Raw genomic sequence first — 21,262 nt, forward strand, 5'->3', positions numbered from 1 at the left:
TCTAAACAAATCCTTGTTTGTGCCCTTAGAAAACCTTACTTTTGGTTAGTTAATTAGCCAATAAAGCAAATTTAGAGTTCAAATTATGTGCATAAATGTTTTTTCAAATAAGCTTCTTTTCCGTTTTCCAAGGACGCCTTTTATTTAAACAATAATTATTTATGTTAATCGTACCTATATATATATTATAAATTTAAATTAATTGCTTTTAAATATCATCTTATAAAATTTGTTAGCCTATTTTTAAGGAATAATTTGCTTTGAAACGACAAAAGACTCTTTGTCGTACTTTGAAGGTAATTATTTTTATAAAACATAATTTGACTGACTCATTGAAAACAATCCCAAAAATTGTACTTATTTCGATTTACGAAATAATAATTAATTGGATTAGACATGGATTGTTAATATGTATCTATGGTACTAACGTACATTACCTTTCTAATGTCAGGTCTTCAAATACACTTGGTGTTTGTTATATTAATTGGTTATTACTTGATTTTATACATTTTATACTTTGGATTTTTGCTGTAACTTAAATAAATAAATATTTTATTTGCGTGTTTATATTATTGATATATTCTGAAAAATATTTTTCAACGATATTCCAGCGTTTTAAGTTGAAATACAACCAAATCTTAAATTGTAATCCTACAGAGTACGACAAAATCGAGTCCGTCCATTGCAGTAGATGGGATCTCAACGTATCCGGGGCTTGGCTTTGGGCCCATGGGTCCTGTTGCCCCTTTACCCGGAGAGCCGCCGGGGACCCAGTTGCGTCAGAAGCAAGAAATCACAACAGCTACCCCATCAACAGAAGAGCCCAAGAAGGAAAGAACCCTTGTAATAGCAGCGTTTGAATTTCATCGTGTAGAAACACCATTCTTGATTGGATTATGGATTTTCTTTGCTAGTATTGCCAAAATAGGTTAGTATTATTAATACTATAGCATTATTTACATGGACTTCACTGCGAAATAATGTGTGTATGTAATTGCAAGTATTGTTGTAGGGAGTGAAACGTTGGAACAAAGAATGTTTCTTGAATAAACGTTTAATACTTGAAACGTCAACGATTAATTAGACAAAACAAATTTGATTTACGGTAGTGGAATGGTTTTGATTTTATACGTTTAGACATTAGACGTAAAATTTATATTTTAAAGCGTCGATTATACTCATATAAAATATTTTTCTTCTCTCAATTACCACATGTTTGATATAAAATTACTTCTCATTTAATGAAATTTCTTTGAGTCGGAGTTTAGAATACTTTGATAGCTTAGTCGAGATTTTCTTCGTCGCTTTACAGAGGATATCTTATGTTTACTCTTTATACAACTTTTTCGTGAGCTGGTAGTGTACAAAATGCTTTGCGATTTTCTTCTTTTCTTATTTGAGTCTTTATTTGTAGTTATACAGTACTCCAAAATAGGGTCATTCAAATAGCAATTTGCTACAATGGGAGAGATTCTTGGCCTAAAACCTGTATTTATTTCGGAATGTGGTTTTCTATCCGTACCGTGAGACGGACAGTGGCTGTCGATTTCAAGAGAGCTGGTGGAAATTGAGGTCCGTTCAGCTCCAGAGACAGGGTTTGTGGACTTATCCTCATATCGAAGGGTATGATAATTAGAGAAATAGTTGCCTATTTGCCCTGTATTTTCTTCAAATGAAACGTTTGATGTATTTGATTGTAACAAATTACTGCAAGGACTATTTTTATTACGAAATTGACAACCAACATCTCTAATATACACGATAACATCTTCGCTCTCACTTTTCTTTGTTGTCTTAGGGTTGTCACACTTACATTCAGCGCATTCATATTGACACGATTTATTGGTTTTTGGACACGTGCATGACATCGGGGTTTGCTTATTGGTTGACGATTGATTTCGATAAGGTGAAAATGTTGGAGAAGTACGAGTCAGCTTTGGTGTCAAAAAAAAAGTAGGTTCATATTCGTTGGCATATTCACAGGGGTTGTGAGTTGCACGGAAGTGTTGCTGGATATTATTACTCTCTGGTTCGTGCTGATAGACTGGTACGTACGCAGGAGTTGAGTACATGTGATGGCACTTAAGACTATCTTCTTCGTTAAGCGGCTTATGTACCAGCTCATCATAGTCGATTGTCTTGGAAAAAGGGATGCAGAGAGGTAAATTTACACAACGAGGCCGATGAAGACATGGTGGTATGTACTCACAGTTGTTACTTAGTACTCTCATTCTTTGGCAGGAAGGTACCACCGTGCACGGAGGGTGATGTCTACAAGCTTTTGTGATTTTGATTGTTCTATTATTTTTAGTTTTGGATTCCATTTTAAAACATTTGGTACTATTTGCGAAAGTTTGTTCAGATGGCAGTATTTGGCAGACCGGCACCAGTTCACAAGGGGGGTCATGACTACATACGTCTCCATCAACCTTGCTCCTTTGGCTAAAACTACTTACGTATGACTGTTGACCAGGAGAGGTATTGTCCTGTATATGAGGGAAAATCATGTGCTCGTCTTCTTCCGTTATATTTGGTATTTCAATTCTTTCTTTACATTTCGGACATATAATTTGCCTCGATTTCTTATAACATTTTTGCTTGGGACTATGATTGCACCTCATTTCATGACATGTATGCTTGGACATGTTTTTACGGTAAATAGATTGGGGTGAAATTTGATTGGAGACTTGCGCTACATTGTATTCTGGAAGCATCTCACTTGTTGTGGGACTAGTGACTTTATCTACAAGATTCTTGGTATTATCTTTTGTTGTATTTCTTTTATAATAAGATGCTGTATTTTTTAAACATGTAACTTGATTAGATGCTGTCAGTGTTTTACTATTTTTAGCTAAATCCGTTAAAGACTTTTTATCTGTGCATGGACAAGCGTATGAAAATAATTGACAAGGACAAGGATCATCACCACTTTTATCGTTGGTTTTTAGTCTTCTTCTTCTTTCTTCTGACATTGGTTTAGTATATTCGGTTTTGTATTTAGAATATGACCAAAATTTTTGATCCCTTTCATTAAAACGTGGAATATTCGGGGTTGAGTAATCGGTGTTATTTAAAAACACATCCGAAGAAATAAGCGAGTTGCTTTTTGTAGGCTTTTTTATTCTTCTATTAATGGCTACACTGTCTTTTGGTGTGATTTTTACCTGGACTTCTGTGGTACATTCTTGGACAATAGCTTTCGACTTTGCATCAAAACCAGTATTTTTGTAGCTTTTCTTTGCATTATCTAATAAAATGTTATTAGTGGATACTCCCAAGTCGGCAACACAGTGATATGAGTGCCTCTTTGCTAAATTATCTAGATCATAGAATAGTGTGCTGGTGGAACGAACAACTGATTTGTCACTGGATCTTTTGTTTAGTGCATGATACTTTTCACTTGTGACATACGGTGTTTGATAAAGTCTGATAGATCCTCTTACCTGGGAATACTTTCTATGGGGGTCGCCAGAAATTTCATGAATAGGACATGTTTTTTTATGCTTTGAATGATGACCATCGTTTCGATTAGGTGCATAAATATCATAAATACTTGTATGGGACTTAGCCGTGTGAAGTCTTGCGTTACAAGACGAATCTAACACGACTGCCATGCTGGTGACATATTAGTTTATTTTTTAATTTTAATTAAATTTATAGCAAAAACTCACATTTCGCGATCAAAAGAACATCTAGACTATAATTTTTTTATAAGTTACATTTGCAAGATTTTGTATTTAAACGTTTAGTGATAAATTTGACATATTTCATTTGTCAGATAAAATGTTTGATACAGAAGAAAATAAATAAAAAATATAGACTCAAAATTGTAAATTAGTTTGAATATACTACTTATGATTTAATTAGATACATATATTGATTTTATTAAATCCAATATCCACGTAGGAGTAACTAAACTTTTGTTTCAGGATTCCACATGACTCCCAAACTGTCAAAAATGTTCCCTGAATCCTGTCTTCTTATATTCGTGGGGGTGCTGATTGGGGCCCTGCTGCTAAGCACTCATAGTGTCCACGTACAGCCACTAACACCAGACACATTCTTTCTCTACATGCTTCCCCCAATAATCCTGGACGCTGGCTACTTTATGCCCAACAGGTTATTCTTCGACCACTTGGGTACAATACTTCTGTTCGCTGTCGTTGGAACAGTATTCAATACATTGACTATTGGTAAGTCATAAAAAATATATATATAAAATGTGCTATAATTTGAACCAAAATTTTAATCCATTTGAGAGGAACCGAATATCAAAAATTGTTTCCAAGTTCTACGCACAGTAAATCAAAAAAGCCAGAGACAAGTACCTACGCGTAAATTAAAGTTGTATTTTATCCACGTTTTAAGGTATACGAGAAAACTGTAAATACATATATTTTCATGCTGAGCAAAGATTAAAGATGAATAGAATAAACATTTAACTTCTACTCCTACACAATAATAGTTTTAAGCTATCTGTAACACTGTACATAGCTTGTATAAATATAAATTTCTTTACCTATCTTTCTCTCGACTAAATAGACAATAGACTATTATTTCAAAGCTCCAAATTAAACGCAACCTTCATTGCTATTTATTCGAACCTTGGCTACAAATTAACTGTATGTTTGTAGGTCTATCCCTCTGGGCGTGTGGACAAACAGGCATGTTTGCATTCCAAACCCCTCTACTGGACATGTTACTGTTCTCAGCTTTAATATCGGCTGTGGACCCGGTCGCGGTGTTAGCTGTGTTCGAAGAAATTCATGTAGACGAAATTTTGTATATAGTAGTGTTCGGAGAATCCCTTTTGAACGACGCAGTAACCGTCGTTTTGTATCACATGTTCGAGGCTTATACGTACGTATCACGTGACAGTTCCCACACTACACTATTGATTGTACGGGTTTGTTCTACTTTTTGTGTTTGTCTTATCTATGGAGGCTCGTAATGAGACATTTCTACGTCAAATTGAAAGCTTTAGGCAAGTAGGTGAACCTAGGCCTACAATGATCTTAAAACGTATTGAGATGGATAGTTTAGGGTGCCAATTGGCTCGAAATAAGAGGTCATGGTTGTAGCTAGAGCTTGACCCACGCCATCGATTTTTTATCTACCCCTATCTTGTCGCGACTTAAAGTGAACTTCTAAACTTCTAATCTTATACATTGTTAACGTATAGAAGTCCGATTTAGCACTAAGTCTCCTCTCTGTATCTTTCCCTATGACATATTGATCACACTATGTATTATTTCACTATACGAGTGTGCCTTTGGCACATAGAAAATAAATTAGCATACAGCCGGTTTGAACGTATGGCCAGAGTTCAGAATCCCCTGCTAAAACACTTGGCTAACAATGATGATAAAAAAACATGCTATTACTGAAAATGACGTCTCATTTTCCCGCCACAATGTTTGGTGCATTGATCGTTAAATATTATATTGATAACATCTACCAGTTAAAGAATACATATACACATATATTGTTACAGGAAGACAATTCCCATTATTTTTAATGAAAAGGTTTAAGTTAGTTCTCGTTTATATTATGCTTAAGTTACTGTTTGTCGGAAAAGTGTTAATGTAAATAAATAAACTCTAGTTTTCAATAGAAATAACATTCAGGAGCTATGAGGTTTATAGTATGTTAGAATAACGCGTTTACAATTCAAAACACTGGTGATTTATATTCTCTTTGTATTGCAGTGAAATGGGACCATCAAAATTGATGTATACAGACTTTCTCGCTGGTTTCGGATCATTTATAGTAGTGGCCTTCGGTGGGACGTGTATTGGGGTGGTGTGGGGTTTTGCAACTGGCCTCGTGACACGATTCACCCATGAAGTTAGAGTTATTGAACCGATTTTCATCTTCGTAATGGCGTATCTGGCGTACTTAAACGCTGAGATGTTTCATATGAGCGGGATACTAGCGTGAGTAAAATTTTATTACATAAACGCTTTTTAACCCGGTTAAAAATATGATAAATATGTATGATTTTATATTTACGTCAATCATAAACAAGACGTAGAATGTTGTTTGTCAAATTATAAATTATCTAGACAAAAAACAGTTTTCTATCCAGGTACAACGTAAACGTTATACATATATTAAATATATATGTATAACGTTTACAATATATTACAATATATTATTACTTATGAAAGTATGACTATTTATTCCATGATATACATTATTTATAATTAAAACACACTTCTTTTTATATTCAAATAGTGGACCCGATAGACGTTGTACTGTACCCACGTCTTAATTAATAAAAAAGAACTTATTGTAAAATTAAGCTCTCGAATCCACTTGAATACAAAAGTTTCATCAAAATCGGTCCAGAGCTTAGTAGAACTTTAATTAAACACACGCACAGAAGATTTATAAAGATTTAGCCGAACGAAAAGAACAATTTAGGAGACGACAAGTATAATTCACTAACTTTAGCTTCGTTTCCTCAATTCGACGTTTGTGTAATTAATTTTGTTTCAGAATCACATTTTGCGGGATCACAATGAAGAATTATGTCGAAGCCAATATATCGCACAAATCACACACAACAATTAAATATACAATGAAAATGTTGTCGTCATCATCTGAAACTATTATTTTTATGTTCCTCGGGGTTGCCACTGTGAATAATAATCATGTTTGGAACACTTGGTTTGTTCTATTGACCATAGTTTTCTGTTCCGTGTTTCGTATTATAGGTATGTATTGTGTTGATAGCTGCTGCCATCTGGGCAATCGAATTATCGAATTTTAAATACAGAATAACGTTACGATTCAATGAAACACGACCATTTTGTTTTTTACAAATGCAAATCTAATCATAAATAATAGACAAGCGAATCTAGTGTTTTTTCAAATTAAAAATAAAACAAAAACAAGTTTTGTTTAAAGTGCGCACTTTGATGACGACATCTCTTAGGGTGAGATTCAGACCTCTCTTAGTCGAGACTTAGCTCAAACTATAAACTTAACTCCTATATTAAAATTCAATACGTTTTGTCTGGACTTTGTATTTTGTCATTAATCGCAAGTCTCCTCTGAGCGGTAAACCGCAACAAATGCGCGCTAATGCAAGCTTATTTTAATTAATTAAAGTAATTTCAAGTGAATTATGTGCGTAAAATTGTATTATTATTTTCAGGAGTGTATATATTAAGCGCAGTAGCAAATAAGTTTAGATTGCACAAATTAAAAACTGTTGAAAAGTTCGTCATGTCTTACGGAGGTAAGTTTACCTGTAATTAATTTAAATAAAACCCTAAAATATTTCTGAAATGCTTCCAACTTTGTTTACTCATTAATTGCTTCAAGATTTATGAAGAGCGTGGTGTAATGCTTACAGCTTCTTACAAGTATCTTGTAAAGATGTGATTATAAAAAAAGGTTGCGTGTACTTATGTACGCACGTAAGAAGTTATACTTCTTTGGCTTTCATTATTATTTTTAAATATAATTAATTAATATTTAACGTAAACAATTTAATAATATTTAATATTTAGTATATTATTCAATTATTAATTAATATTAATAACAATTACATATTATTATTATTTATTATTTTATTATAATATTAATTCAATTTAATAACTTGGTATGTTTCATAATCTTTTAACTAAGTAACAATAGGTATTTGTGAAAAAACATTGCTAAATTTCTTTGAAAACATAATTAAAACTCCTTTATTTGTTTAAAAGGTAAATGACGAATGTCATTAATCATTATGGTCATTCAAAATTTGCAATCTTCGAACTTCACGCATATTCTATTTCTTTTTACTTGTAGATTGTCTTACTCCCATCTCGCTCGCGCACGCTATAATCACTCTAACAACTTTATGTCACGGTGCGCGCGCAATCGTAAAATTTCACTCTCTTCAATTTTTCGGCGGTCCCTCTCAAATCAGTCATGAAGCAGTCATTTTATGATTTGGCATTCTGATAAACAATAAACTACAAGCTCCCACCTTTTCAGAATGCCAAATCATAAAATGACTGATTCACGACTGATTTGAGAGGGACCGCCGATGCGAAAACCGCTGTGTGAGTTCGAAAAGTGAGTTACAGAATCGCAGGGCAGTTCTTACAGCAAGGCGAGAAGTGGCAATTCTTTTCGTCATTTTCGAAGTTATACTTCTTTAGGCGCGTTATGAAAAATTGATGAGAGTGAAATTTTACGATTGCGCGCGCACCGTGACATAAAGTTGTCAGTGTGATTATAGCTGCTGTATGGCTGCCTAGAAATATAAATTAAGAATCATTCAAATATACAATTGTATACACTGACGCTACGACCTACTTACTAATTTATTTCACTATCTTCGTGAATTATATTTTCCTTCGTCATACGAGCGAGTGTTACAATTTACATGCGCACATACGAAGAAACCTCGTTTGAAGGCGCACGCTGAAGCCAACACTGCTCAAATCTGCATAACATATTAAAACTCAAAGAGATTTTCGCTCTAGGTTTAAGAGGTGCGGTGGCATTTGCGTTGGTGCTATTAATAGACCCAAAAGTGGTGAAACTACAACCCATGTTTGTGACGACCACTATAGCGGTCATCTATTTCACTGTCTTCATACAAGGCATCACGATAAAACCATTGGTGAAGATACTCAACGTAAAAACTGTGGAGAAACGCAAACCGACAATGAACGAGAGGATTCATGAAAGGGTATTTCTATATTTATGGTTTTATGTATTGCATATAATAATACAACACAATACATTGTGTTACGGGTCAAGTTATTAGTGATTTTGGACCCTGAAATAATATGTATTTATTTGTAAGTAGAAATTAGAATATAAGATTTCTGGTTTAATCTTTTAAATTGACTGATATTTTTATGTAGGATAGAAGATAAGGCGAGATATAGGAATTTTAAGCTTTAGAGTTATTGTTTCATAAATTTTGAAGTACTTTAAGTAATAACTAGACATATTCACACAAATAAGCAATATAATTCAAGGTTTTTACGCAGATTTTTTGCTTTAGTTCTTAATAATTCAAATTTTATTAAAAACTACGATAAAAGTTTTTATAAAATATAAAATAACTATTTTCAGTTTTTTTTTTTTTTTTTTTTTTTTGTTTGATCTGCTTCATGGCAATCTGCTATCCAGCAATAAGCCACTTGTTTGTTTGATTTTACTCAGAATTATGTTATCCTCAAGAGCCATACTCGACATAGAGCCACGACTCTCTTGATGTTAAGAGGTAAATCTTTTATATAGGCTCGGTACGTCCCTTCTTTTTAGCCGCTTATGCTGAAGACCGCCTTCTCCGCTCAGAGCGTGTGCCAGGTTATTTACATGGGAGGTCAGCTTCTCCTGGTATTTCAGGCTGTTTTGAGCTATTTCCTGTCGAACTGTTTTTAGGCCGAGGTCGAAGTATATGTACCTATTGCTTATACAATGTGGGATGCCAAACATTGTTCTCAGAGCTTTGGTCTGGAATCTCTCCAAGATATCTATGTTACTGTTGCTGGCCGTTCCCCACAGTTGTATCCCGTAAGTCCAGATTGGTTTTAAGGTAGTTTTATACACTAGCATCTTGCTGTTAGGATTTAGTTGTGATTTGCGTCCCAGTAACCAGTTCAGTGTCCGCAGCCTTCCATCCAGTTGTTTGCGCTTTGTCCAAATATGTTTTTGCCATGTAAGTTTCCTGTCTAGGTGCATGCCCAAGTATTTTGCGTTATTTTCTTGAGGGATAACTTTGCCGTTTAGCGTTACCGGAGGACATGTTTCTCTCCTAAGAGTAAACGTTACATGTACCGATTTGCTCTCGTTGGCTTTAATTCTCCAATGCTTCAGCCACCTCTCAACTTTTATCAGGTGGTTTTGCAACTGTGATGATGCCGTTACTGGGTTGCTATGAGCCGACAGAAGCGCCGTATCATCAGCGTATGTCGCAGTCGTGGTGTAGTTAGTTGTTGGGATGTCTGCTGTAAAAATGAGGTATAGTATAGGGCCCAATATGCTGCCCTGAGGGACACCTGATTTTATTTCGTGTACTTCTGAGAGATCATCACCGTACTTCACTTGGTAGCATCTTTTCTCTAAGTAGGATTTCAATATTAGGAATAGACAATGTGGAAGATGCTTCTTTAGCTTGAACAGGAGGCCGTCATGCCATACCTTATCAAACGCTTGGCTGATATCCAGAAAGACTGCAGAGCAATATAATTTGTTTTCAAGGCACCTGCTAATGATGTCAACTATACGGTGTACCTGTTCAATTGTCCCGTGTTTTTCCCGGAATCCAAATTGATGGTTCGGTAATACTGTACTTAGATGTTCTTTCATCCTGTTAAGCAATATCCTCTCAAACAGTTTGCCAATAACTGGAAGCAGGCTGATAGGTCTGTATGAAGTAGCTTCGTGTGGGGGTTTACCGGGTTTCGGCACCATGACTATATGTGCAATTTTCCATTGCCCAGGGAAATGTTCAAGTCTTAAGCTAGCATTAAAGATGTTAACTAATTTCATGATACCTTTATGAGGCTAGTTTTTAAGTAATGTGGCATCAATCAGGTCATAGCCGGGTGCTTTACCATCCTTGAGGTTCCTAATTTCTTTCACAATTTCTTTTGGGCTGGTACTTTTTAGTGGTAAACACATTTGATCCGCCGACCCGAGGCACTCTTCGACTCCCATGGCATGTACGGGACTGCTTTCTGGGAGTGGCCGGAAAACCGCCCTCAGATGCTCCGCAAAGATTGTTGCCTTTTCTTTATCTGATCTAGCCCATCCTCCTTTTTCATCCTTGATAGGTGGTATATGGTTTTTCGGGCGCTTTAGATTCTTGGTAGCCTTCCATAGTGAGTAGTTTGTGTCTCTCGTTGGATCTAGATTTGAGAGATAGTGTTGAATATTATCATTTTCTAGGGTGCTGATATGAGCTTTGAGTTCATTTGAGTATCTATTGAATGCAGTTTTATCACTTGGATATCCCGTAGTATGCCAGATTTTTCTCAAACGTCGGCGCTCGTGTATTTTCTCTTTAATATCTTTTGGATATGAGTTATGTTTCAGAGGTTGTCCATTACCTGGCCTTTTTGGAGTTGCAGAATTGGCAGCAATGTGAATATTCATATTAAGTTGTTCCAGTTGTCTTTCAAGTTCTTCTATTGTATTAATTTTGGTCTTTAGTTCTGTCTCTGTTGTAATTATATTTTTATAGATTGTCCAGTCTGTAGTGTTCGAGTTGTATATCCTTAGGGGCGGTGCTACCAGATTAACTGTTGTAGTAACATTCAATATAACTGGTGTGTGGTCAGATGTGAGATCTATTCGAGGTTCTATGTTTAAGTAGTTACTATCTATGTTTTTAACAATAAAAAAGTCCAATAAGTCAGGGATTCTATTTCTGTCGGTAGGCCAATAGGTAGGTTCTCTGCCGGAGTGACATTCTAATTTCATCTCTATTGTGGCTTTACATAGTTGCCTTCCTCTAGTATTGTTCAGCCTAGATCCCCAATTTAAATGTTTAGAATTCCAGTCGCCAGCACATATAAATCTGTTACCCAGTGTAGAAAAATATTTCGCGAAGTCGTTAGAAGATATAGTATGTTTTGGAGGACAATACACAGCGGAGAATGTAGTTTCTAGTTTGCTGTCTACAAGTTTAATAGATGTAGCTTGTATTTTTTCTGTTCGGTATTCCTCTATTGGGTAGTGTTTAATATTGTTTTTAATAATTACTGCTGTTCCTCCATGGCTATTCCCAGATGGATGATTGGTTGTGTATACTGTATAATTATTAAAGTTTATGTGTGTTTTCGGTGTGAATCTTGTTTCAGAGATTAGTGCTATGTCAATCATTTCTGTTCTGAGAAAAGTTTCTAATTCTTGACGTCTTTCCGTCAAGCCGTTGGCGTTCCAAGTTACTACTTGGAGGTTTCGGGTCATTTTTTCACCAGGCTGCTGACTAGCTGGACCATGCGGTCCATCATTTTGTCCATGAGTTTTTCCATCATTGTAACCATTGAATGTTGTAGTTTTTCAAACATCATGTCCATTAAATCAGAAAAGTCGCCCATGTCGTTTTTTGTGTCTTGTTCTTTGGTTTTTGTTGCTTCTGAATAAGTTTTGGTTAAGCTTTGATTGTCTGTGCGGTTAGTCTTAGTACCCAGGTGGGGATCCGGGGTTTTCGTCTCTTTATTGTTAGGCATTGGTTTTTCTTTTGACTTAGGATCTAATTTAAGAATTCTTTCTCTATACCGTTTGTACACTTTGCATCCTTTGTAGCTGGCGGGGTGTTTTTCATCACAGTTCGCGCAAGTAGCCTCAGTGTCTGGTTTTTTTGTACATGTTGTTGTGGGGTGAGCGCTACCGCATTTAACACAGCGATAGGGCCTAAAACATTGGTTCTTGGAATGCCCAAATCTCTGACATCTCTTGCACTGAATGATTTCCTTTTTCTTATATGGGGCTTCAAAAGTAACCTTCATGTTATTCAAGTATTTCCCATCGAAAATGGCTTTGTTGTTTGGCTTTGGTTCTAAATCGACATAAAATACAGGCAACGGTTCCTTTGTAACACGATGTCTGATATTGACTATTTGTCTCACTTCATGTCCAATTTCATACAATTCTTTTGAAATTTCTGTGGTATTTTCTGATGCATGGAGTCCGCGTAGTACTATTCTGTATGCTCTCTCGCTTTTAAGCTGGTAAGTATAGTGTGAGATATTATTGGCAATGAAGTTCTCTCGGATCATTTTGTAAGTCTGGATGTCTTTAGGTATAATTTTTATAACGTGTCCAGATCTAAGTGTGGTCATTATGTAAAGTTCGTTCTTTATGAATTTATTAAGTACATCTTTAAGGGAGCCTACGTTAATTACGCCAGTAACGAAGATGGGTTCTGGCTTTGGTACATACACTCCACCTGCATTGCTGGCTCCATCCGTAGGCTCCGTGTCAAGTAGTTCAAAACTATTGCGTGTAGGGATCGCAAAGTCTGGGGAATTTTTCTGTTTTTTATTCCCGTCGTTGTGAATTGGACTTGTTTCTTTTCTTTTCTTTCTCCTGATGGGAATTTCATCCCTTTGCCATTCGTCTGACGTTATGTTGTCACTGTCAAATTGGGTCTCGGACTGTGAATCCAGGTTATCTTTTTCCTTGTTATGTTGGTTGGAGTCATTAAGCTTTGCTGGCAGAGACGATGTCGAGTTGCTTCTGTTCCGAATAAACATGCTTTCATGCAAAGTTTGTTGGATCATGTTATTAGGGTTGGTCGGTTTTTTAGAATTTGGTAGTGTTTGTTTATTATTTGTAATTAGTTGGTTCATTTTAGTCCCACGAGTAAGGCCGATATAACAGGTCACTAGGAAGGTGACGCCTATTCTCCCTAGAAGGCTAATACAACGACGTTTGCCAGGTCCGTCGAAGTGGATCGTTTGCGACTGGTCTCCTACCAGCCATGCAGTCTCTTGGCACGAATCTCACCGTAGACTTAGGGTAATTTTTTATAGAAGTTGTCTTCTTCATAGTCCGGGCAATTAAGCCAAGACTACCGATCCTGCGAGCAGCGTTAACAGGGTTGCGGTTTGTGGGAGTCATTTCCTACTCTCACTGTTAGACCAAGCTGGTTAGGCTGGTTTGGTCGGGTTAGTTTACCGCCGCCCGAGACCCGGCGTTGTTATTCCTTTGGCACCACCCAGGGGGCACGTGTAGGGTAGTGGTTAGGTAGTTCCTACGGACGCGAATAACTAGACCCCCCAACTATTTTCAGTAAAGTTTTTTTTTTAATTTTTTTTTTATTATAAAAAAAAAAAAAAAAAAAAAAAAAAAAAACTTTAACTATTTTCAGTAAAGTTTTTTTTTATTAATTCGTAATAATTATGAGATTGGGAAAAATAAAACTATATACTAAATATAGTGTTCAATTATGTATAAATATTTATTGTTTATTTTATTTACAGTTTATGGATCACCTCATGGCAGGCATTGAAGATATTTTAGGAAAACATGGCAATCACCATATACGTGATAAGTTCAAGAGGTTCGATAATCGGTTTATTAGGCCATTTTTACTACGCAATTATCAGGTAATTGATATATTTGCAAAAGTATATATACCCTTGTAAAGAAAACTTAAGCGATTTAATAGAGTGACGGAAAGTTTATTGCCAGTTCTTCTCGTCTGCTCTACGCCCTTGATTTGAGAACTGGCAGTAAATTTAAATTTTTGAACGACTATTTTTTTACTGATATTGGTACATAAGTTATCTATGTGAATAAATTATATATTGATTTTGATTCTTACTAAGTATGGAGGCATTGTTGTAACCACGCAATAAGTAAGATTATAACATTACATTTTTCTATTTGTATTGACAAAAAAATTGTACTAAGAATATTTCGTCATAAGAAACTCAGTATTTTATATACTAAATAGATAAATGTACCGAATATTATACATTTATCTATTATATTTATTTTTATATTGACGCTTGCGTACTTAAAAATTAAGTTTTCCTCAGATTACATGTACATGTGTCTTGGTTGAAAAGAAAGAGTTTTTATATGTAATACTTTTGTCAGGGTGCCGAGCCAAAGATTCTAGAAACATACTCCAAGTTGGCCATGAGAGATGCCATAGAGTACATGCAGAGAAACGCCTCAACCATTGGAAACATCTCCGGCGCTGAGTCAATGTCGGCTATATTTAAGAATTATACTAATGCCAATTTAAATGGAAGGTTCGTCTTCTCTTAATCAGATCTCTAGTTTTATCAGCATAGTCTAGAATGTCCAGTGTTACTAGTGCCACGTAAGATCCGCGTTATAAAAATCATAACTCCTTATTCAGAGTCGTCTAAATTATTACCTTTTATAAAATATAGAATAGGTAAAGAAATTTGTAAAACAATTATTTGGTCAACGACTTTATTCAAACAAAATTATCACGATTATTGTTAACTATACAAATTAGTAAGGTGTCTTGTCTAAGCCCCCAGGACTGTTCTTTGCTTCCTAATGGACGACTTTGAAAATGGCTTAGAACAATTGCGTACTCAGATTATGGTTACTACAGATAATGCTATTTGTAATTCTAATCTTGTTATAACGTAGCACCTTTATGCATTTACACCAGATCAATAAACACCTACTGATTGTATTTAATTATTTCATACTATTCATCAATTAATAGTCAACTCTGCCGTCTTAGAAAGCTAATTTTAGTTTTCTGTATAAATATGTTTCTTTGCATTTGCATTTCTTTGCGACTCGTAATTTGATATTGAAGACGTTATGTTAGTTTAAAAGTATAAAACGCAGTTAGCCATTTTGTCCTTGCGTATCAAGTATTTTACATTTTTTTAAGTAATCAAAATATACTTTTTCTTTTGCACTTCATAAGATTTCTGTGTTAAAATCAAATAGGTTTTCTTAGTAATCAATTACTTCAATTGATCAACTAATCAATATTGTTTTGCAGTCCAAGTTTCAGTCAATTAGATTCGTCTACGTGGAACATAGACATGCAAGAATTGGAATATAATCCGTCCAAAAAGGATTTGACCGATGCAAGAATTCACCACCTACTCGCTGAAGAGTTGTGTAAACCTTATAGACGGGTAACTATTTGGAAAAAAAACTATTATTCAGTTTCAGGAAATGGTTACAGCCCCTATATTTTGGATATATTTCTATTATCAAAAATAGTCCTGTATAATTAATTTTCGACATTTAAATGGCTATATATTGTATGAGTGCCAAATAATTTTTATATTAATTATCAGTTGTCAGTTTTCCTAGTTTAAGTGTTCGCTGCAACCTTAAACGCGTAGAGAACAAGATACATGTATAGAATGTATAATATATAATAATATTTTGTAATTTTTAGAGGCAAATTAATAAGATTTATTAGATACCAACTAATGTTCTTACAAATTTTCGATTATTACAGCATCGCCGTTTGAGCTACAGCCGTCACGCTGTGAACGACCGCGATTTGGGCATGCAAGTGAATTACAAAACGCACATGAATATACGTCGATTAGTCGGTGATAGAAAGCATCACCACAAGCGCAGTAAGCGTGGGAAACAGGTAAGGGTAAATAAATCTTTTTATCACATTTATTAAAAATAGCTAGTTAGTAAAAAAATATGAAGTTAGATAACTTTTTAATCTGTAGGATTAAAATTGATTTAAATTTAGAATGTGAATCATTCACCAAAGAGATCGATTACAAAAATAAAACTGGCTGTTAAATAAATAAAAACTTGAACCCACATCAAATGTACTACAAATATTTATTAGTTCTATTAATTGTTCAACAGAATTAAATGCATTAAACGATAAGCAATTGATATGAAGATCTACTTTCTATAAGAGCTAATTTACACAGGGTCAGTAACTGACTACAAATTCGAGGCAAGTCAGTGCTGACCCGAAAAAAACCCTGTGTAAACTGATTTGAAGTCAGTACAGTGGCTTGAAGTCAGCGCTGACTTGAATATTCGGACACGAATTTTTTTAAGTCAGTTGGCGCCCCCCGCCACCCGCGCACCCCCACGCCAGCCAAATAAACCCCGTGTAAACAGACAAGTCAGTGCGTGGTTAGTCACTGCCGCTGCGTTGTAGAGTGACCACGTTTTTTTCGCTGGCGATAAAAATTAAGCTTAGCGAAGACGAAACCTTAAAATTGGTGCAATTATATGGCGAAAACGAGTGCCTTTGGGATATTAAATCCCTAAATTACCGCAATAAAGAAATGCGGTCAACAGCGTTGCAAAATATGGCTCAACAAATGCAAATCGAAGGGCTCACTTCTACTGAAGTAAAAAATAAAATTAAAGCCATAAGGGCTACATATTATTTAGAGCTCGACAAGATACAAAAATCCACCAGATCTGGCGCTAGTGGGAACGTATATGTCCCAAAAGTCAAGTGGTTTCAAGAACTGGACGGCTTTATAAAAAATGCTATTGTAAATAAATAAATTTTTCAACAAATAATTAAATCGTCGTTTCAGTTGTTTTCGCGAATTCATTTTTCCCACTGACTTCACAAACGTGTGCTCATCGTGAGAAACGCACCACTACTACTTACTTCATGTAAACAGTTAAAGTCAGTCGCGGCGCCGACATTGGCGCTGCGACTGACTTGTCTACTTACCCTGTGTAAATCAGCCATAAGTCTAATTTCTGCAAGTCAGTGCCAAGCCATAATAGTCAAGTATGTATTCGTCGATTTCGTTAGGCAACTCTTGTAACCAATGTTAATTTTTTCGAAGTCGCTTGAAATAAGCCGCGCGGGGACTAATTTCAAAGCATTGTGTAAAAGTAAACACATTTACATAGTTTTTTGAAACGCGCATTTCTTCCTTTGTTATTGTTTGTACGTTCCCAGTTGATATCTAATGATTCCATATTGTTTTGATTAAATATTTTTATTATTTTTATAGTGTGGTTTTTCGCGTACCGTAAATAATTTGAATATGTGTATAAGGTAGTATATATTATAGGTTTTAGGCTGTCTTACGGCCTCGCTAGAGACTGCCAGTAAAACGTTATGTCTTATTGATTAAAGAAATGAAATGGACACATTTTTTTATTTATAAGTTGTCATTATTTTCATTAGCAAGCAATAATTTTGTAATGAAATATGTACTCGCTATGTCGCTACGCTTTCCGAAAATCGAATCGAAAATATAAAAAAAAAAAAAATGGTCGTTCCGTTGCCGTTCATCTACATTATCTACGAAAATGTTAATATATATTTAAGTCGACTATTGCTTATATCAAATAAGCAACATAATTTGTTCGAAGGGCATAAAATATATTTTGGAACGTTGCCAGGAAAGTCAATACGTATGACGAATAATGAAGTCAGTTTCGTTTGTAAATGATTCCTTTCAAAATTAACTATCTATGAAGAAATACTGTTTAGATTGATTTATTTCCTAATCCTACAGCTAACATAAACTAAGCAGATAGCTAAAGATGGAATACAGAATATATATAAAAAGGTTCAAACATTTACAAAAGGAAAACAACATTAAACATTTAACAAAGCAATACCCAATACGGCTTTGTTGTGTGATAGTGTGGAAGTAAGGATTTGTACGTGAGGGTGTGTATGTGGGGAGTGCTCATGATGCAGGTTTTCTATGTTCTTATTTTTTTGTAAATGTAATGTAGTATACGACGTTCGACGAACTCTCCTGACGGTTTTGTATTAGGGATTGTTATTTGACAACCCCCTCTAAATCAGAGATCTAATCTATATATATAAAAATGAAACCCATTTCCGTTGTCACGACATAACGTGAAAACGGCTTGACCGATTTGTCTGATTTTTTTTTGTTGTGTTTGTAATTGTCAGAAGAAGGTTCTTATAAAAGAAAAAAAGAAAAAAAATGCGCGGAAAATTAGAAAATTTAAGAATACTTAACCACCATTCAATTCTAACTTTTTGATGTAACCTTATGGCGTTTGACATAACATTGACAGAATGCGTGCTGCAAATATCGTCAAAGAGGATGTAAGAAAAATGAATATCGTTTAAAATAAATGCTATATAAAATATATGCTAATGCGATCGGAGTTATTATATTGATAATATAGTAATATGCGAGCCAGAAAAACAAACAAAGAATGTTGTATAACATAAAGCATTAGAATAATAAACACTTTGTTTCTGAAATATTTTTTAATTAATTATACCAATTTGAAATCAATATTCATAGTTAAGACAGGACAACGTCTGTCGGGTCCGCTAGTCTTATATATTTTTTTTTTCAGGATGGCAAAAATGTATCCTTCCCCGAATTCCAGCAAAATGGTTCGGCCAAACAGTTCACGCACGGTAAAAAAAAGTATTATAGATTAGGTACTTAAATAAATTACTTACTAATATCACGAGTATCAGTCGCATGCACGCGTTGGTTTTGGTAATTTTTTTTATTAGTTACGCCATAGATGATTTTGTTACGACTGTGTTGTGCTTTTTTACACAAAATACTCGTTTTAGATATGCTTTTTTATGTTAAACGCAGCTAAGTTTTAGTTTTGCACGTGCTCACAATAAAATTCTTAAATAAACATCACACACAATAGTATGTTAATATCTTGGGTGATGAGTGAAGCTTTCCTTTCAGATTATATTGATGAAGTGTTGCAAGAGGATGATGAGACTCCACGACGGGACAATGATGATGGTGGTATTACCTTCACTGCCAAATCTCCACGTAGGTATTTTGCATGACTGTGCTCCCTTTTGAATTTAAACTTGTCTAAAATTTGTAAACGATACTTCGTTAATACGATAATTCGCGGGAGAATATTATATGGTAAACTTTCTGGGTCGATATAAAAATCATATCTCTTATATAACAAATCATAAATAATGTATTAACAATACAGTCATTATAAGAGTAAATACAGTATATTTTGAGATCGATATTATTGAATAGATACACCGTATTGAGAAGGACCGATTTAATTAAATATTATTCCATTACGGTAAGATTTGTTATATGTATTAATAATTATCATAACTAAAATTATTTTGAATTTTGGGCAATATGTATATAAGGGCGCTTAAAATTTAATGAATCCAAGTTTGAATTCAATATTTGATGTTGTAAATACTTGTTTGCTGCTTAATTACTTTTTTATTAAAGTTTTTTTTTTATATCAGAGGACTCTCTTGTACTAAAAGTAAAATTTACAATAATCCAACATTCGAATCGAGTGTATTTTTTCTAATATTTTAAGCATGCTTTAAATATTCATGTGCTTCTAACAGCACAGTGTTTTTATTTGTGCTCAACGCTTGTTATTTTGATTATGGCTAATTACTTCCGCCAGTTAACTAACTATTCGCTGTACTTTTAATTGCTCTTTTCGCTTGTTCAATATCATTTGTTTCATTGTTTTCTTTCCCTTCTGGCATTCTTCATGACACAACTGGTAATTTTGGCAACTGGACACAGCTGGATTTAAAGAAGTCAGTCCAACGTCCTCTCATAAGGAAAATAGTAGTTCTCTCCTGAACCAATTAGCAAATTTGCCCGGATTTAACCCTTTGAAGGCAAGGATCGTTAAACAATACGTTAAGACACCAGAGGAAATTCTACCGACGGCTGTTGAAAAGTCTTTGCCGTGGAGAAGAGACCGATCTACTTACAACTTTGGTATGTGGACGAAACGTAGTTGGCACTTCTTGACTGCTTCTCAGAAATTTGGTTTCGCGATGTTCTTTTGTTTCTCTTGTTCTATTTTCAATTTGTTTGTTATTATATGTTTATTGTATTATATAGGTTAAGCTTAACACTTCGCTTTACGAAAGTCGCTTTTGTCGTTGCGCATGGGTAGCGTAAGTATATTTTTCGTTTTATTATTAGAACAAGATACAGCACTAATTCATTAACATGCCATTTCCGTAATCACTACATATTATGTATTAAGAACTGCATTTCCATTGAAATGTTGCCAAAATTAAATTTAGCGGCGCGTACTTGCATGTACGATCGCATATGACACATCTTCTAATGATTGGTTTTCTTTTAGTACCTAACGAAGATATACTTGAAGAAGATGAAAGGAGAATGTCGGACGAACACGGTAACTGTAATTTTTCATGCCCTTTTTCCGGAAAAAAACGTTTTTATTATATTCATATCGTAACAGATTAGTGTAGCAACACGTAAAATATATTGCTATTGATTGAAGCAAATGCCGTAAAACAAAGCTAAATAATATTGTTATTACTGTACAGCTACTTTTATAATCCAAAATATCTCTTATAATAAGTTACAGGACGTAATAATTTTGATTTTATACAGATACATACATGGCTGTAATCGAACAAGCGAGAGTTGCAACCCCAACAGCAACGGAAACCATGTTGCCATGGAAACGAGATGACACAGAGGGTAGCGGCGCCCTTAAACAATCCGAATTCCCCTCTTGGGCCTCTAATAAGGAGTATCTGGCTTACAGTTCACCCTCGGCTACATATTTGGGTAAAATAATTAAATTGTAAATATTGTGTGTAATGATAGATCTTTTATCATGTTAAATCAGTTTTAAATTGATACGAGTATTAGGACAAAATACATAAAATATTTTGTAATAACTATAATATTATCAAGTTAAGAGTAATATTTTGCATGCATTGTCTTACCCAATTTTGCATTATATTTAAACATTGGCAAAATATTGGTATTGCATGTATGTATTTTATTTCTTTGCACCGAATTCCAAATATAGCACTTTTTAA

At 34.7% G+C, this 21,262-nt stretch overlaps 2 protein-coding genes across 10 annotated transcripts in view; one reads left to right on the top strand and one right to left on the bottom strand.

Annotated features, from left to right (window-relative positions):
* LOC125056624 (sodium/hydrogen exchanger 3) overlaps nt 1-21,262 on the top strand; it is a 36,225-nt gene that overhangs the window by 12,402 nt on the left and 2,561 nt on the right. For 2 of the 9 annotated variants that reach the window (XM_047659829.1, XM_047659830.1), the window contains exons 3-18: nt 658-928; nt 3,930-4,193; nt 4,635-4,860; nt 5,709-5,936; nt 6,502-6,719; nt 7,163-7,246; nt 8,487-8,695; nt 13,950-14,075; nt 14,572-14,729; nt 15,470-15,608; nt 15,941-16,087; nt 18,781-18,868; nt 19,137-19,226; nt 19,974-20,174; nt 20,551-20,604; nt 20,826-21,005. In XM_047659829.1, coding sequence (XP_047515785.1) covers nt 658-928; nt 3,930-4,193; nt 4,635-4,860; nt 5,709-5,936; nt 6,502-6,719; nt 7,163-7,246; nt 8,487-8,695; nt 13,950-14,075; nt 14,572-14,729; nt 15,470-15,608; nt 15,941-16,087; nt 18,781-18,868; nt 19,137-19,226; nt 19,974-20,174; nt 20,551-20,604; nt 20,826-21,005 — 2,683 coding nt within the window. The remainder of the gene's footprint in view (nt 1-657; nt 929-3,929; nt 4,194-4,634; nt 4,861-5,708; nt 5,937-6,501; nt 6,720-7,162; nt 7,247-8,486; nt 8,696-13,949; nt 14,076-14,571; nt 14,730-15,469; nt 15,609-15,940; nt 16,088-18,780; nt 18,869-19,136; nt 19,227-19,973; nt 20,175-20,550; nt 20,605-20,825; nt 21,006-21,262) is intronic. The other 7 variants (XM_047659832.1, XM_047659831.1, XM_047659833.1 and 4 more) reach the window with 7 other exon arrangements.
* LOC125056626 lies at nt 1,039-3,754 on the bottom strand. Its single transcript, XM_047659839.1, has one exon. The coding sequence runs from the start codon at nt 3,612-3,614 to the stop codon at nt 1,239-1,241; it is 2,376 nt and encodes a 791-aa protein (XP_047515795.1). The 5' UTR covers nt 3,615-3,754; the 3' UTR covers nt 1,039-1,238.

This window comes from Pieris napi, chromosome 15, assembly GCF_905475465.1.
Source record: "Pieris napi chromosome 15, ilPieNapi1.2, whole genome shotgun sequence".
NCBI classification, from domain to species: Eukaryota; Metazoa; Arthropoda; class Insecta; order Lepidoptera; family Pieridae; genus Pieris; species Pieris napi.

Excerpts from the sequence above, each read along its gene's own strand:
- LOC125056626 (XM_047659839.1), bottom strand. The coding sequence starts at position 3,614 with ATGGCAGTCGTGTTAGATTCGTCTTGTAACGCAAGACTTCACACGGCT.